The following is a 17796-nucleotide window of genomic DNA, read 5'->3' on the forward strand; positions in this document are numbered from 1 at the left end:
AGTGAGGGGTCAGGGACAGAGCTGAGGATGGGCAATGGGGAGGGCAGCACAGGAGCCCCCTGAGTGGTTATTTAGTCCCAGGACGGCCCACCATGATGATCAGCACCACAGCCATGAACACTGCGCTGCTTCAGTGGCACCCACCCAAGGAGCTGCCTGGAGAGCTGCTGGGCTATCGGCTGCAATACCGCCGGGCTGATGAGACACAGCCCAACGTCATAGATTTTGGCAAAGATGACCAGCACTTTACAGTCACTGGCCTACACAAAGGGGCCACATACATCTTCCGGCTTGCTGCCAAGAACCGGGCTGGCCCAGGTGAGGAGTTTGAGAAGGAGATCACGACCCCTGAGGACGTGCCCAGTGGCTTCCCCCAAAACCTACGAGTGACAGGATTGACCACATCCACCACGGAACTGGCCTGGGACCCACCAGTGCTGGCGGAGAGGAATGGGCGTATCACCAATTACACTGTGGTGTACCGTGACATCAACAGCCAGCAAGAACTGCAGGACATCACTGCTGACACCCACTTTACATTGTCCGGCCTCAAGCCGGGTACCACTTACGACATCAAGGTCCGCTCACATACCAGCAAAGGTGCCGGCCCACTCAGCCCCAGCATCCAGTCCCGGACCATGCCTGTGGAGCAAGGTGTGTGCTGTGGGCATGGCAGTGCCTGCCCAAGTGTGGCTGCGCCTGGGGACCTCTGCTCTCTCTGACCCACTGACCTCTGGCAACTCTGATCCACCAGCCTCTGTTGTGTGACCTTTCAGTCTCATGACGATAACCACTAACCTCTAGTGAATGGGTACCACATGCTTAGGTGTGTGACCCCTGACCTCTGCTGTCCTTGACCTATTGACCTCTGTGTGACCTTCCAATCTCTTATGACCTTGACCTACCGGTTTCTTATGACTGCATTGCCATTCTTGGGTGTGTAACCTACTGATCTTTGGTGTGTGGCACTAATCTCTTAGGGCCATGACCCACTTAGCCCTAGTGAACATACTCCACCAAGCTCTAGGATGTGGCCACATGCTTCTCATGAGTGGACCCCCTGACTGTTGGGCACTCTGGTTTGGTGTCTTGAGCTCAAGCTTTTACTCACACTTTTCTGGACATTCTGGCTGTGGATGTGGTGACGTCCCTGCCCTGTGCAGTGCTCATTGTGGAAAAATTCTGGCTGGGAATTGGACGGTTAATTTGAAGCTAGTTGGGTGGGAGTGGGGATGCTTGGTTCTCTGCAGCCATCCTGAACACCTTGTGCCCTGAGCAATGTCTCATCCTCTGGCCCATTCACCCCTTCTCAGCCTTAGCTGACTCCTTGTTTATGCCTCCGTAGTGTTTGCCAAGAACTTCCGTGTGGCTGCTGCAATGAAGACATCTGTGCTGCTCAGCTGGGAGGTCCCTGACTCCTACAAGTCAGCAGTACCCTTCAAGGTGGGTAAGGGCCATAGCCAGGCCAGACCGACACACATACTGCTGGATGCTGTCGTTCTAGTCCCATCCTGCGTGTGCATGTGTCTCACCTGGGGCCTGGTTTTGTGTGTGTGCTGTACCCACAGGCTTATCATGAACCTCATCGAGAGGCCTTGACATCTGCTGTTCCCATTCTCTACAGATTCTATACAACGGACAGAGTGTGGAGGTGGATGGGCACTCGATGCGCAAGCTGATCTCAGACCTGCAGCCCAACACAGAGTACTCATTTGTGCTCATGAACCGTGGCAATAGTGCAGGGGGCCTACAACACCTTGTGTCCATCCGCACAGCCCCTGACATCCTGCCACACAAGCCGCTGCCTGCCTCGGCCTACATAGAAGATGGCCGCTTCACCCTCTCCATGCCCCCTGTGCAGGACCCCTCACTGGTCAGGTGTGCAGAAGAGACTGGGTAAGGGATGGGGCTGCAGCTACTAGCAATGGCAGTCCTGATCACTGTTCTGCCCACCTAGGTGGTTCTACATTGTGGTGGTGCCCATTGACCGCGTGGGCGCGAACGTACTGGCACCAAGATGGAGCACGCCCGAGGAACTGGAGCTGGATGAGGTGCCTAGGGAGGGGAGCAGCTCCTGTGACAGCGCCTCACAGGAGTGTGCAGTAGCTGACTTGCTGAGTGTTGCCCCAGTGGACCCCCCAATTGAAATCACTCTCCTGACTGCTCTGGCTGGCAGCCTGCTCTCTCCCTGGAGAGAGGGACTCTGAGGGGAACCCCCTGGGAGTGATCAGAGAACTCTTGGAGGGCTTACAGAGAATTCCCGGAGGTGTCTGGCAAGAATCCCCTAGGGTGGGGAGCAGTGGAGAAATGTTTGTAGCACTGGAGAGGCCCAGGCCCTGTGGACTTACAAGAGTCTCCTGGGCACAGAGGCCATGGAGGCATCTCTGTCCTCACAGGTAGTGAGGTGGTGTGGGAGAGTCCTGGCATTACTCTGTAGAGGCAGTGAGCAGGCCAGCCTTGGGTCCCTGACGTGAAAGGTAGTATCCCAGACTACCGCCCCAGGGCAGCATGCACCAAGGCCCTGTGTGACTCCATGCTCTGTTCTCCTAGCTTCTGGAGGCCATTGAGCAACGTGGTGAGTCACCACAGCGGCGGCGGCGACAGGCAGACCAGCTAAAGCCTTATGTGGCAGCTCAAATGGATGTGCTCCCTGACACCTTCACTCTGGGGGACAAGAAGACCTACCAGGGCTTCTACAACCAGCCGCTCTCTCCAGACCTGAGTTACCAGTGCTTTGTACTTGCTTCCCTGAAGGAACCCGTGGATCAGGTCTGCTTGAGCTAGCTTGTCTCTCAGCACCCCGAGACCCCAGGCCTGACCCAACATAAGCCTAGTCTCAAACACCAGGAGATCCCAGGTCCGCATCAGCCCAGGAACGCCAAGATCCCCAGCCTGAGGCAGCCCCTAAGACTTGCAGAACATGTCCCAAGACATTAAACCACAAGATTCAGAAGAGCAGACCTAATTTAGTCCTAGGGACCCAATCTTGCTGATCAACTCAGGTCTGCCTCTTAGGGTTTAAATGACCAGGCCCATGCCAGCCCCATAAAACCCAGCCCCCAAGTCCTCTTTCCAGGTGTGATAGGTGGAAGGTGAGGGGTCTCACACTGAGCTTAACATCCTGTGCTGTTCCTCCACTGGGCAACAGAAGCGCTATGCCACCAGTCCCTACTCGGATGAGATCGTAGTCCAGGTGACACCAGCTCAGCAGCAAGAAGAACCGGAGATGCTGTGGGTGACAGGCCCTGTCCTGGCGGTCATCCTTATCATACTCATTGTCATCGCCATCCTCCTCTTCAAGAGGTGAGTGCTATTCTTGTTTCTGGGGGACAGTACCAACCCCTCTCTTCTTGGGCCCCGTCTGGGTACAGTTTGTAGGGTGTGAGTGCAGCTATCCAGCCTGGCCCTTGGGCACAGTGGAAACCAGGACCAGCAGAAGCAGTACTGGGGTGCGTGTGCATCTGCACCTGCATGTGTGTGTCAGTCTGATGGGGAAACCTGTGTGCGTGTCAGCCTGGGTGTGAAGAGGGGCCAGGCTTCCCAAAGAGCTGTTCTGTGTACATTCCCAGGCATGTCTGTCTGTCTCTGTTTTTATGGGTGTGAGTGTGTCTGTCTCTTCAGCTTCCAGGCCCCAGCCTCTCCTGGTCTCCTAGCTTAGGCACTTTCCTTCTGCCACTACTCCAGCCTCAGTCTCCTGCTTAGGCCTAGAGATATCTAGACCCCATTGCAGGCCCACATCCCACAGAGAATCATTAGCAGACATTCACTGAAGTCCCCTTGGTGTCAGTCATGTCTACAGCTTTCTCATTCTCTGTGTCTTTAACACTCAGTCCTCTCAGGTAGTTGCAGCCACCTGACCCTGGAGTCTCCCCTTCCTATCTGTGTACCTCACAGCCTCCAGGGTGTTTCTAGATTGAACTTTATCAACCTCACCACAAAAACTTTGGATGATATGAATCCCAGCCTGTCAGCAGGGCCCGTCTAGTCTGGTTCCTGCTCCATGTTGACATCATTGTATGGAACTGAGGCAGTTCCAGGCAGGTGGAGGCTGAGCCTTCTTCTGTTCTGCAGTTCTCCCTTCCATATCCTCCTGTCAGCCGCATCTTCATCTTCATCCTTTAATACTCATTCCTGGCTCCAATGCCTGGGAGTCCTTCTCTGGCTCACATCACACACAGCACTGTATCCTCCCAAGGCTGTTCCACTGGACTCATGCTGGGCCTGCAGCCAAGTGTGCTAAGTGTCCAGCTCCCAGTACAGGGCCAAACACACAAGCGTGTCACAGAGCGCCTGGCAGATGAGCGCATGCTGGTCCGTGTGTCTGACACGACTCCCCAGGAGTGCCTGTCTCCACTGTGCCACCTCTCCCCGCATCAGGGACCCGTGCTCCCACCTGGAGGCAGGGTGGACAGACCTGTGGGGGGCCCTGAGCAGTGAGTGCCCTCACAGCCTCTCAGCCCTGAATGCCGTGTGGGTGCCTTGTGAGGGTCCCACAGTGTCCCCATCATGTGAGGGCTGAGTGTGTGGCAGAAACAATGACCATTCCTTTCTTCTGTCCTTGCCTGTCTTTCGGGACCTAGTAAACAAGAAAGGTAGGAGTCATTCCTTCTCTCCTCACACACCTCCCCCTCTACTTCTTATCCTGTGCACATCTCAGGTCAGCAGGGCGGGACAGTGCTCTGACCGGAAGCCTTCTGGCCTGTGGCTTTAAGCAGCAAATCGTCCGGTTAGCACAGCAGGCTCCCTGGTTCGGGACGAGTCCTCACCAGCATGAGGGGCAGGCTGTGTACTCTTGCTGCCTGTTCAACTCTGAACCCTCTATAGAGGTTGCTTCTCCTGTGGGGCGCATGCACACCAAGCGGCCTCTGGTGTTGCCTTGCGTCCACAGAGCTCACCAGAACCCTCCCCAGGCTTCTGTCTCTCCAGGAAATTGTCCAGTTGCTTCAAGAAACCATGTGACATACACTCAGGCATGCTCACAAGCTCCTGTCCCTAGCACATGTGCACAGACCGCAAGTGACCTCGGGTATATTGTTCAGTAGCTGAACCCTGTAACCCAGTCATGGCAAAGCTGTGGCATGAGCCCCAGCCAGCGGTTTGTTAGCATGGTAAGCTCTAAAAGGTTTGCCGTAATTCCTGTTGTCCATCTGACCCCATTCTTCTAGATGGGGAAGCCAAGGCTAGTAAGAGAGGACTCTGCCCGGCTAGGGTGATGCCTTCCTAGTCCCTACCCTGCTGCTCTGAGCATTTACCCTGATACTTCAAGGTCCAGATAGCTGGGGCCCAGTCCCCTGTGGTGTTTGCGTATTTTCTGTGTCATCTGCATGTTTATTCCTGGTGGTTTCTGCTGCCTCAGCTGTGGTAGTCTTGGGAATAGCAGCCACTGCCCAGCAGTGACTTGGCTCCTGTCCAAAGGAGCCACCAGCCTCTGTGACCCGTTCCTCCCTCAGCACTTCTCCTTCCGTCCGCTCCACACTACTGCTGTCTCCCTTGCCCATCCTTGCCCTGTGTTCTCTCATGTGAGGCTGCTCTGCCCCTGGCTCCTCCATGCTCAGACTCCAGGATGAGGTGGGGCGTTGGTGGGGGCAGAGCTGTGGACATGGGTGCTTGGTGGCAACCAGCTAGCCTTGTCTCGGACCTCAGGTTCTCACCAACTGTCCTCTGTCTCTGTAGGAAAAGGACCCACTCCCCATCATCAAAAGATGAGCAGTCAATTGGGCTGAAGGACTCCCTGCTGGCCCACTCCTCCGACCCCGTGGAGATGAGGAGGCTCAACTACCAGACCCCAGGTAACATGGTCCTTGCTGTGCTTGCCTACAGCCCAGTGAGTCCTATAGGCCCTGTTCTGCAGGTCCTGGCTCTCCTCTGAAGGACCCCAGCTGCATGCCCCCATTTCTTGCTGCTTTTCTTCCTTTTTGTGCTTCTATTTGGACTGAAATGACTTAAGAGCCCCCTATCCAACAGCTTGTCGGGCTCCCAGAGCCTAGTAGTCCTCTGGGGACAACAGAGCTGCATCTTAACCCCTGTGTGCCAATAGTGAAGGTCTCTGAATGTGAGCTAGAAGAAGCCCCCGGAGGCCAGTCCACACCACGTGGCCCTCCACATGAAAGAGGCATGCTACTGTGAGAAATGCCCACTGACACCTGAGGGGGCATGAGTGGCCCTTCCCAGAGGCCAACTCCAAGTTCAGCACGCAAGGACGGGGACTCCAGTTCAAGGCTTGGTGCCTGCCCTTTTTTTCCCAGCCACTCTCCTGTCCTGTTCAGTTGTGTTTTCTACTTGAAGTGTCACCCCCACACACTCCAGTGATACAACTCAGATCTCACCTCCTAGGAGAAATCTCCACTTGGGATTGGGTATCTCAACTCCCAGAAGCTCTGCTCCCATTGTGATGCTGCTCACAGAAGGCAGGAAGTGCTTCAGCCACCGTCTCTGAGCTCTGTGGCACCTGGAGCTGTGTCTTGTTCACCCCCATCCTTGTATTCAGCGTGCAGTGTATTGTTGAATGCCTGTGACATGAACACTCAAGGGAATGAGGGAGTTAACACACGCGCGCGCACACAGTGAATTTGTGTATGTATGAACTAGTTATTACCACATAGCACATTACACCAAAACTTAGTCACTTGAAACAGTAATAATTAGGTATTATCTCTCATAGTTGCTGTGGGTCAGGAATTCAGACAGGGCACAGCCAGAGCAGAAACTCTGTTCCAGAATGTCTGGGGTTGGCAGACTCCCTATGAAAGGCCAGAGAATAGATATTTTAGACTTTCCTAACATCAACATCTACTGCACCTACTTCAGTCTGAGGCATTAGAGGGCAAAAAAGCCTGTTCTGGGAAGGGTTCCACCATGGGGGCAGTGCACAGAGTATTGAGTTATGAGTCCTTCAGTGTTGCTGCAGCATTGGAGCCACATAATGACTGGATGGTTAGGCAGAACTCCTGTTGCAGAGGGGTTTGGACTTCACCTGGAGTGTCCCAAGGAAACACTAAGGTCTTCACTAAGGGAGCAGGAGGGTCAGAATTGTGCTATAAGAATCCCACTATGAGCCGGGCATAGTGGTGCACACCTGTAATCCCAGCACTCGGGAGGCTGAGGCAGGAGGATCACTATGAGTTCGAGACCAGCCTGGGCTACATAGTGAATTCCAGGTCAGTCTCAACTACATAGTGAGACCCTGTTTCAAAAAACCAAAAAAGAAAAAAAAAAATCCCAGTCTGGCTGCTGTGAGGATATTGGGTTGAAGGAGGCGAAATCAGGATAGGGGACTAGGCTACTAAGTAGGTATAAAGTGGCAGTGGGGACAGAAAGAAGGGACAGTCAGGAGAGCAGGCAGCAGAGCTCAGCTTGAGTCCATACTGGGTCTGAGCCTCTGTGCTGGCCTCCAGGCAAAAACCACCCGTGTGGGAGGTGCTGCTGGGTGCTCTGAGAGGTCACTCAGGTCCACGGGGTTTGGGAGCATTCACTCTGGGGGTGAGGTTTGTGTCCGTGTGAGTGGGAGACAAAGGGACCTTCGGTGGGCCTAGTCCCACGGCCCTCGGCCGCTCATTTCCTTGCCATCCCTCCCACAGCACCCTGTTCCTTACCCCTGTACTGTCTGATCTTAACTGTGTGCCCACACAAGGTTAATGGGCTCAAGCAAACCCCACTGTTTTTTGGTTTGTTTTCTCTGCAGGTTCCAGTGCCCCCAGTTGCCCGAATATCTCAAGTTAGTTTTCAAAGTTCCTGTGTTTGGGAAACTTTGGCTTTGGTGTCTGTTTCCACTCTACTTTTCTCCTCTTCTCTCCTCCCACTTCTTTGTTCTTCCTTTCCCTCTCCTGTGTCCCCATCTCAGCTGTCCCCTCATCTTTCTCCTTCCTTCCTGTCTACCCACCCAGCTTCCCCCACTTTTCTTTCCCACTGGCCCTGACCTCATCACCTTGTCTCTGTCACCTCTGGTCTCTGTCTCAACACCTTCCTGGTTCCTTTCTCCTTGTCTTTTTGTGTCTACATCGTGCTCCCCCTCTCCACTCTTTCCATGTTCCTCTGTGTCACTCTGCCATTGTCTCTGTACTTGAGTACTTGTGATTACTCCATCTACACCCTCAGTGCCTGGGATCACACTGTCACCAGACCTCCTCTCGTGACTGACTTTTGCCAATGAGGGGTAGGAGGGCTGTCCCCAGGCAGGTATAGTGGGAGCCCAGACTCCATCCTGTCACCTGTGGCTGACCTGGGCTTACAGGCCCAGCCTGGGAAGGAGGAAGCATCTCCTTCCTCATGAGCAGACCTGCCAGGCAGAGCCCTGGTGCCCCTACTCAGCACCGTGTCGCCTGGTTGCTTCTACATGCTCATGGCACATGCACATACACACCTGTTCCCTTCCACCCTCTAGCCACTGTGTGCTCCCTGTCCCTGCCGCTGCATGTGCTGACGTCTCCATGCCACGAGTGCTAAGTGCTCCATGATCACACATGTTCACATGTGCACATACATGCATTGGGGCTGTCTCTGCCATCCTGCTCAAGCCTTCCGATAACTGCCTGTGTGTGTCCTGCCTACCCCAGGTATGCGAGACCACCCACCCATCCCCATCACTGACCTGGCAGACAACATCGAGCGCCTCAAAGCCAACGATGGCCTCAAGTTCTCCCAGGAGTATGAGGTGAGACATCCCCCATCACCTCCACCACCTTTGGCCCCTATGGTGTTCTTTGAAAGCTCCAGGCTTTGCTGGTGCATAGAGGAGGGTTAGCAGAACTAAGGTTCGGCTGGGGAGCTGGCCTTGTGAGTGCTGGGCCCTAGGGCCAGGGATTTAGCTCAGTGGATCCGCTGCCTGCCTTGCAAGTGCAGGGGCCTGAATTCAATCCCTGATACCAAAAAAAAAAAGGAATGCTGGGCCTGCCCAGACCCCTTTGTGGTCATTCTCCCATCCAGAAGGTCCTTCAGAAAGCTGGGCTTGATGCCCAGACCCATGCCCAAAAGCTAACAGGCAGACACAGGCCACCATAGCTGCCCTCAGTGCTTGCTTCAGACTGGTACCACCCTGGGCACTTGAGGTTATCTCTCGCTCAGTTCCCCCATAGTCTTATAATGGTACTGTTACTGCCCCACCTTACAGATGAGGAAGCTGGGCCTGGAGGGAGTCAGTGACTTGCCCAAGGTTAAATAGCTGATGAGCAGTGGAGCCAGGATTCCAGTCCAGGCCTACCTGACACCTGTGCCCTACATTTTGATCACTCTTTTCACATACTTGGCACCTAGGACAGTAGTGTCCGTGTCTCCCAAGGTTGACTTGTACCAGTGAGGAGCAGGTGGGCTGTTCCCAGGAAGGTGTGATGTGAGCCCAGCCTCTGTGGTGTCAGCAGCCACCTACCAGAGCCCCCCTGTGAACTGAGTTCACAGGGTGCACAGGCCTTCCACATGCTCACCTCTAGCCTTTCATTTTATTGGGTGAGTTTTTTGTTGTTTTGTTTTGTGTTTGAGTGGGAGTCTTGGCTGTGTTGCCCAGGCTGGCCTTGAACTTGTGATCCTCCATGTCAGTCTCCTGAGTACTCGGATTTACAGATGTGTGCCTACTGTGGCATTGACTCCTGTCTTCTGGAGGCTCAGACTTCGGGGTCGGAAGGCTTCTGCTGTACCCTCAGCTGGTGGTAGGGGATGACACTGATTGTTCCAGCCTGTCCAGCTGGGAAGCCTTTAGAGAATGAAATGATAAAGGAGATACCTACCTTCTTTCGGAAGCACAGGTGACGATGTCTGTATGCCTTAGCTGCCACTTTTCCTAGCACTTGGCACAGGCTTTATAATGTGATGAATGTAGGTAATGGATGGATTGGCTGAGACTCTGGGAGTTGCTCCCCTTCCAGTCAGGTATCCACCCTCAGCTGTGTTTGGAGGATGCATCCCGGGAACCAAGATTGCACTTACAAGGGCAATGGGGCAGGTTACTGAAGGGAAATTGAGCTTGACAGGCAGATGACTGAGCATATCTGCTGCAGAACAGTGCTACCTTTACCTGTAGTGCACCCACTGGGGCTGCTTTGGGCATAACCTCGCTATGAGTCAGGAATCTCTTAAGTTGGGCTTCCTGCCTTCAGCTCTTCATCTGGCCTCGGTCTTTGAGCCACACTCACCTGTGCCATGTCCCACATCTGCCCTCCCTTCCACTGTCTAGGCTCACAGGAACCCACTGCCACCTGGCCACTCCTCTCTTCTGATCTGGCTTTCTTTATAAGACCTCCTACCCGAGGCTGGCATGGCTCTCACTCAGCCAAGACCCAAGCTCTGTTACCTTTGATTTTCTGTTATTCATTACACATTCTTGAGTACTTACTGTGTGCCAGTCCCTGGGAGTGTGGAGATGAATGTCCTCAGGGGCACAGTGAGTGGGGAAATACACAGACAGATTTTCTGTATTGAATGTATGGCTGTACCTGTATACCCTGGTATAAACATACTTTTGGTGCACAGAGAGGGGAGTCTGACAGCACCAAGGCAGTCTGAGGGTTGGGCTATGCCTGGCTGTCATGGAAAAAAGCAATGACACCATCCCACAGAGAGTAAACAAGGCTGGGGCAAAATCTCGAGGACCTGTGCTGCTGTGCTAACTTTGGATTATATCCATCTACAAGATGAGAGTAGTAACAGAACCTGTCTCATATGAGAATTAGGTAGAGATGTACGTACCAAGGGTTTACACAGTAACCGGCACACTGTCCATTCCCACACAGACTTAGCTTTTACCGTTACTGCTGTCTGAGGTGACAAAGCACACAGGAGGCTTTTAAGCTGGAAATGGTTATTCAGATCTGCATTTTTGAAGGATCATTCTGACCATACAATAGGTCACAGTGGGGCAAGAGGGAAGAGGCAGGGAGTTGCCAAATTGAGCTGAGTAGCCTGGCCGAGGGCAGTGGCAGCAGGTTGGAGAGAACTGTGGAGAGGGGGAGAATCGGCTGATGGGGACTAAGGGGTGGGCGCATAGACTAGAAGATGTGCGCCTGGGATTTGGGGAAAATGAGGGATGGTGCTGTCCACTGGGGTGGAATACCGCAGCGTGGAGGGGAAGCTGATGGACTTAGCTTTGAAAGGATTGAGACTGAAGGGTCTGTGAGACCTCCAGGTAGCCATGTCCCGGAAGCTTCCAGGTGTCCAGAGGGGAGCTCTGGATTACCACTGGAGGAAACAGACAGCTCTAGCATACAGACAGAACAATCTTGTAAGCAGAGCTGGGCGTGATGGTGCACACCTGTAATTCCAGCATTCAGGAGGCTAAGACAGGAAGATTGCTGCAAGTTCGAAGGTAGCCTAGGCTACATAGTGAATTCAAGGCCAGTGTGAACTACAAAGTGAGATCCTGTCTCACAAAATCAATAATGAATGATAAATAAATAAATAAATAAATAAATAAATAAATAAATAAATTAATTAATTAATTAATTGGAGGTGGGGAAAGGGAGAAGGAGAGAGAATCCTGCAAGCAGCCAGGTGTCATGTGATGCACTCCTGTAATCAGAACACTGGGAGACTGAGGCAGGAGAATCACAATTTCAAGCCCGACCTGGGGAACTTAGTGAGACCCTGTCCAAAGTTTTAAAATGAAGAAGGGCTGGGGATATAGTTCAGTATGAAGGCCCTGGGTTCAGTCCCAGTACTGGGGGTGGGGGGTAAAATCCTGCAAGCAATAGTGGTCACCCAAGAAAGGTGATAGAGCAGAGCCTGGGAGGAGCCCTGGAGGAACCTGTTTCTTCCCTGCTTGAAGGGCAGGGTCAGGAGAGCAGACAGGGAAGAAACAGCCTCAGGTGGAAGAGAGCCCAGCGAGGTGGAACATGGTGTCCAGAGCTTTGGTGGTTTGCTACACAGCCCAGAAGGCTGCACTTACTTCCCTAGTTGGGTACAGGGCCCTTTCCTTGCCCCCAACCCAGCCCTGTATCAGACAAGTGAATTTGGTGCTTTGGTCAAAGGAGCTTCTCAATCCATCACTTCCTGATAGGGATTTGGCAACTTCTTGGCTGGTGTAGGGGGTCCTCAGCTTCACAGCACCGTGGGTACGTGGCTGGGTGGTGCGGCCCGTGGGATGTGAGCACCAGCCGAAGGCTGAGTCCCCTAGGGGAGGCAGCCTCCCTTGACTCCCCCTCACTTCACTTTCTACTTCCATTCTGTGCAGTCCATTGACCCCGGACAGCAGTTCACATGGGAGAATTCCAACTTGGAGGTGAACAAGCCCAAGAACCGCTATGCGAATGTCATTGCCTACGACCACTCTCGAGTCATCCTGACCTCCATCGATGGTGAGCTAAGGACGGAGCCCTGTTCCACTCCTTGTCCTTTCCCCTCTGGCTGGGGTGGCTTTTCACCCTACAGAAGATGCTCGGCAGCCTCGGGGGCCCTGAGGCACAGTGAGCTTGGCTGGGGTCCCTGGGTTAGTGCTCTCCTGGGACATTTCCATCTGCAGGTGTCCCTGGGAGTGACTACATTAACGCCAACTACATCGATGGCTACCGCAAGCAGAATGCCTACATCGCCACCCAGGGCCCACTGCCCGAGACCATGGGTGATTTCTGGCGGATGGTGTGGGAACAGCGCACAGCCATTGTGGTCATGATGACGCACCTGGAGGAGAAGTCCCGGGTGAGGCAGAGGGGACCTGCTGGTTTGTGGGAGGGAAGTCACTCAGCCGCCAGGACCTGTCGGATGTGTTATTTTCTCCCTGAGGGCCGAAGTTCCTGGAGGGGTTCCCCAAGTGCTGTTGTTTTCTTGGAGTATTGTCATGTCCCCCAGCTCCTCAGGTGTTTCCGTGGTGTGGCATGCTCCCCAGATGTTAGTGGGTTTCTGCTATGTTAATATGGTTCTCCAAATGCTGTCGTTTTCTGGAGCGCTAATATGTTCCCCAGTTGCTGACATGTTCCCGGGGTGTTCATGTGTTCCCCAGATGCCAGAGTGATCCTGGGGCATTAACATATCTCCTAAGTTAATTAGTGGAAAGCACTGCTGTTATGTGCTCTCACACTGCAAAGCATTGACTGGAACATAAAATTTACAAAGCTTGAAAATGGGGCATAAACATTATGGGTAAATTTGGCACATAATGTGCCTGGTGCGGTCTGGCCTTGAATAAGTAATTTTCAGTTATGGCCCTAGTTCTACCATTGAGTGCAGGGGTGATGACAGCATGATGAGGGCTGGGTGAGAAGGGAGGGGGACAGTGAAGATGTGAATCAGGGCTGGGGACCTTGAAGCTAGATAGCCTGAATCTTCCCCTCCGCTTTTGCCCTTCTGAACTTTTGGCATCATCCTGCATCATCACCTTTGCTCTGCACCTTGCTCTGCTTGCCCCTCTGCAGGTGAAGTGTGATCAGTACTGGCCAGTCCGCGGCACTGAGACCTACGGCCTCATTCAGGTGACCTTGCTGGACACTGTGGAGCTGGCCACGTATACTGTGCGCACCTTTGCACTCCACAAGGTACAGCCTGAGTGTCATGGGCTGGGCAGGGAAGCCCACTTGGATGTTGGAGGGTAAGAGGCTGGAGGGGTGGGAGTGCGATAAGATGACCTGCATTACGGTAACAGTGTGGCAGCTCCTTCCGGGGGTCCCTCACGTAGCTTGTCAGCCCCATCCAGGAGTGGCAGGTCTGCGTCTGTGGCAGGCCAACTCTGGATCACCTCATCTCTCCACTTTGCCTCCCAGAGTGGCTCCAGTGAGAAGCGTGAGCTGCGTCAGTTCCAGTTCATGGCCTGGCCAGACCATGGGGTTCCCGAGTACCCAACTCCCATCCTGGCCTTCCTGCGAAGGGTCAAGGCCTGCAACCCACTAGACGCTGGGCCCATGGTAGTGCACTGCAGGTGAGGATACAGTGTGTCCAGAGGGGATGGAGTGGAGCTGGGCATGGTGGCACATGCCTGTGATCCCGGCTACTTGGGGAGCTCAGGCAGGAGAAGAGCAGGTCCAAGACCAACCTAGGTGGCTTAGTGAGACCTATCTCAAACTAAATTTTTTGTTGTTCCTTTTTTGTTTTTTGAGACACTGTTCAGTTCAGGCTGGCTCTGAACTCACTATGTAGCCCAGGCTGGCCTCAGACTCGTAGTGATCCCCTTGCTTCAGTCTCCCAAGTGTTGGGACTACAGGCATGCACCACCACACCATGCATTATTTAAATGAAATTAAAAAGAAAAAAAAACTGAGGATGTGACTCAACAGGAGAGTGTTTGCCTAATATGCAGGAGACCATAATTTCAATCATCCTGCAGCTAAAAAAAGTAAAAACAGTTCAGGGGAGATGGGGATCTCCACTCTAAGCTGAATCCTTAATCTGCAGCGCTGGTGTGGGCCGCACTGGGTGCTTCATTGTTATTGATGCCATGCTGGAGCGTATGAAGCACGAGAAGACAGTCGACATCTACGGCCATGTGACATGCATGCGATCACAGAGGAACTACATGGTGCAGACAGAAGACCAGTACGTGTTCATCCATGAGGCGCTGCTGGAGGCAGCCACATGTGGACACACCGAGGTGCCTGCCCGCAACCTCTATGCCCACATCCAGAAGCTGGGCCAAGTGCCTCCCGGGGAGAGTGTGACTGCCATGGAGCTAGAGTTCAAGGTGGGGCTTGGTGGGCCTGCTTGGCTCCGGGGACCTGGACTGGCTCATGAGTCTGACCTTACCAGCAGGAGCCAGGCCTGATCTAGCCCTCCTTCTCAATAGTTGCTGGCCAGCTCCAAGGCGCACACATCTCGCTTCATCAGCGCCAATCTGCCCTGCAACAAGTTCAAGAACCGCCTGGTGAACATCATGCCCTATGAACTGACCCGCGTCTGTCTGCAGCCCATCCGTGGTGTGGAGGGCTCCGACTACATCAATGCCAGCTTCCTGGATGGATATAGGTCAGCATGCTCGGGCCTATGGCCTGCATCTGGCTGGCGGGGGCGGACAACACCATAGGGCCAGTCTAGAAGACCAGAGTGGGCTGGGTAGAATAGTGAGGGCTTCCTGGAGGAGGGGTGCTCTGAGCAGGGCCTCCAGGGGCCAGGCTGTCTCAGGGAGGCTGGGAGTAGCAGCACCTCCAGCATGTCCAGTCTTATGTCCACCCAGACAGCAGAAGGCCTACATAGCTACACAGGGGCCTCTGGCAGAGAGCACCGAGGACTTCTGGCGCATGCTATGGGAGCACAATTCCACCATCATCGTCATGCTGACCAAGCTTCGGGAGATGGGCAGGGTGAGCCCACCCCTTCCCCTGAGGCCCCTCTCACACTTGGGAGAATAGCCACCTTTGAGAGAGACGTCCCTGTCCTTACTCTTTCCTTTCACACCCCAGCCTCCATCAGCATAGCCTCAGACCTCCCTTACCACCACCTGAGGCGTCCCATCCCAGAATCTGGTGAAGCCTGCAGCTCCCTTCCCCTTCCTCCTCACCTGATCATGGGGACTGGGCCCTCTGTCCACAGGAGAAGTGCCACCAGTACTGGCCTGCAGAGCGCTCTGCTCGCTACCAGTACTTTGTTGTTGACCCGATGGCTGAATACAACATGCCACAGTATATCCTGCGTGAGTTCAAGGTCACGGACGCCCGGGTGAGTGAGCCACTCAAGCGTGTCCTTCGCACTGCGTGAGCACAGGGGGTGGGGCTGCCTACATGGAAGCTTAGTTGGAACTGCAGAATCCGAGGTGAGAGTGCAGCCCATCTCCCAGGATGGCTTCGTGTGTGACAACTTGTGTGCTTATGTTACTGTACTTCTTTAGCCAGACCCAGTGGGAATGCAGCCTAAGACACAAACCTTAACCCTGACATGATGAGTGGATTCATTACATGTACCAATTTTTTTTAAGAAGACCAAACGAAAAAACATGTTAACCCTGTCTTTTGCCCACCTCTCCCAGGATGGGCAGTCGAGGACAATTCGGCAGTTCCAGTTCACAGACTGGCCTGAGCAGGGCGTACCCAAGACAGGGGAGGGCTTCATTGACTTCATTGGTCAGGTGCACAAGACCAAGGAGCAGTTTGGTCAGGACGGACCCATCACAGTGCACTGCAGGTGGGGCTGTCCCCATGGAGGGCCAGGGTGGGCAGTGGTCCTACAGCCAGGCAGACTTGCTGTCTGATGTGAGCAAGACTTCTGACTCAGCTGTTTTCTGAGCAGTGCTGGTGTGGGCCGCACCGGAGTCTTTATCACTCTGAGCATAGTCTTGGAGCGCATGCGCTATGAGGGCGTGGTCGACATGTTCCAGACCGTGAAGACCCTGCGCACACAGCGTCCTGCGATGGTGCAGACGGAGGTATGCATACCAGAGTACAAGGCCAGGGTTTCACCAGCAGCCCTCCTCAGAACCCTAGGCTTCAACTGAAGTTGGACACACAGGCACATGTATCTGTTGGTACTTCAGATAACATTGCCTGTTCCTCCAAAAATGCAGCAGAGATGGGCGAGATGGATTCTTTCGTTCAGTGGCTCCATGAGGAGCACTAGTGGTATGCTGGCTCTAGGTCAGAGTTGTACACAGCAATCCTTAAGAGAGAGGTGCAGTCTAAGGGCCGGGGCTTGGCACCATACCTGCCTTGCAAGCACAAGGTCCAGAGTTCAATCCCCAGTACTGGAAAAAGAACCAAAAAAGAGGTGCAGTCTAAGAGCAGATAAACATGATTAAGGTGGAAGGAGAAAGAGAGCTAAGTTTTGGGACTCAAGAAAGAGGTGAGCCTTCAGAGGTTCTTTCAGGCTCCCTTGGACATTGTCTGGCACAGCTGTCTGGTTCCAGCACATGCTGATGGCCAGCAGAGGCTAATTCCATGGTCCACTTGCAGCATGGGTGCCCTTAACAATGTGGTAAGGATATCTGTCGGTGCCACCTACACTGACCGCCTTCCTGTCTTGGCAGGACCAGTACCAGCTGTGCTACCGTGCAGCCCTGGAGTACCTCGGCAGCTTTGACCACTATGCAACGTAACTACTGCTCCCCTCTCCTCCGCTGCCTCCGCCGGGGGGCTCCGGAGGGGACCCAGCTCCTCTGAGCCATACTGACCATCATCCAGCCCTCCTGCACAGATGCTGTTGCCAGCAAAGCACAGCCCACTGGGATCACAGCGTTTCAGGAACATTGCCACATCAGAGAGCCCAGAGTACCTCTGGGCAAGTGGGTGGCTGGCAGGCAGGCGCTGTAGCCCTCTGTCCACTGGGCCCAGCTGGAGCCTGCTTTAAACTCTCATTCAGCTCCACGTTTCTCATGCTTCTTCTCATGGGGTGGGGATGGGGGCAACGCCTCTGTTTTTATATGTTAGTGGGGTAGACTGAGGGATTCTAGCCTCTTCCCTCTGATTTTTCCTTTCACAAATCCTTGATTGCAGAATGGGCCACTGTGGGGGTTGGGGCTCATTTTGTTTTCCTTTTTGAGTTCACTTTGGGTCCCTTTTCTCTATGCCTTTTAACTGCTGACAGACAGAACATACCTTCCTCCTGTGGAGCTGGGGTTGGCAGCCTGTGAGAAGCTTGGCCACAGACTCAGGAGGTGGCACTGATCGGGCTGCTCTTCCAGCCCTCAGACAAGATCCTTCTCCAGCCAAATGCAGGGAAATACAGTTTTTTAAAGTTTTGTTTTGTTTTTCCTTCAGAGCCTTTTTTTAGGCCCCACAGACAGTAGTGGGCGGGGAGGCGATAGGAAACACATATCCCCAGTCGTCTGTTCCAGTGTGTTTAACGTTCACAGCCCACAACCACAGACGTGTCTGGGGAGCCTGGCAAGGCGTTCCTCATCACCATTGTGTTTGCAAAGATACAAAAAAAAAAAAAAAAAAAAAAAAAAAAAAAAAAAAAAAA

At 53.7% G+C, this 17796-nt stretch overlaps 1 protein-coding gene across 19 annotated transcripts in view; it reads left to right on the forward strand.

Moving 5' to 3' along the window:
- The window catches only part of Ptprf (protein tyrosine phosphatase receptor type F), a 76452-nt gene extending 58656 nt beyond the window's left edge, over nt 1-17796 (forward strand). For 7 of the 19 annotated variants that reach the window (XM_033767583.1, XM_033767587.1, XM_033767593.1 and 4 more), the window contains 21 exons: nt 76-654; nt 1346-1443; nt 1625-1878; nt 1958-2051; nt 2551-2769; nt 3149-3303; nt 4581-4592; nt 5674-5789; nt 7682-7714; nt 8553-8650; nt 12155-12278; nt 12443-12618; nt 13332-13451; nt 13677-13831; nt 14305-14590; nt 14693-14871; nt 15080-15206; nt 15436-15561; nt 15869-16023; nt 16129-16264; nt 16862-17796. In XM_033767583.1, the coding sequence (XP_033623474.1) occupies nt 76-654; nt 1346-1443; nt 1625-1878; nt 1958-2051; nt 2551-2769; nt 3149-3303; nt 4581-4592; nt 5674-5789; nt 7682-7714; nt 8553-8650; nt 12155-12278; nt 12443-12618; nt 13332-13451; nt 13677-13831; nt 14305-14590; nt 14693-14871; nt 15080-15206; nt 15436-15561; nt 15869-16023; nt 16129-16264; nt 16862-16930 (3311 nt within the window). In that variant the 3' untranslated portion in view covers nt 16931-17796. The remainder of the gene's footprint in view (nt 1-75; nt 655-1345; nt 1444-1624; nt 1879-1957; nt 2052-2550; nt 2770-3148; nt 3304-4580; nt 4593-5673; nt 5790-7681; nt 7715-8552; nt 8651-12154; nt 12279-12442; nt 12619-13331; nt 13452-13676; nt 13832-14304; nt 14591-14692; nt 14872-15079; nt 15207-15435; nt 15562-15868; nt 16024-16128; nt 16265-16861) is intronic. The other 12 variants (XM_033767590.1, XM_010634513.1, XM_010634520.1 and 9 more) reach the window with 6 other exon arrangements.

This window comes from Fukomys damarensis, unplaced genomic scaffold, assembly GCF_012274545.1.
Source record: "Fukomys damarensis isolate Sample0158 unplaced genomic scaffold, DMR_v1.0_HiC HiC_scaffold_23, whole genome shotgun sequence".
NCBI classification, from domain to species: Eukaryota; Metazoa; Chordata; class Mammalia; order Rodentia; family Bathyergidae; genus Fukomys; species Fukomys damarensis.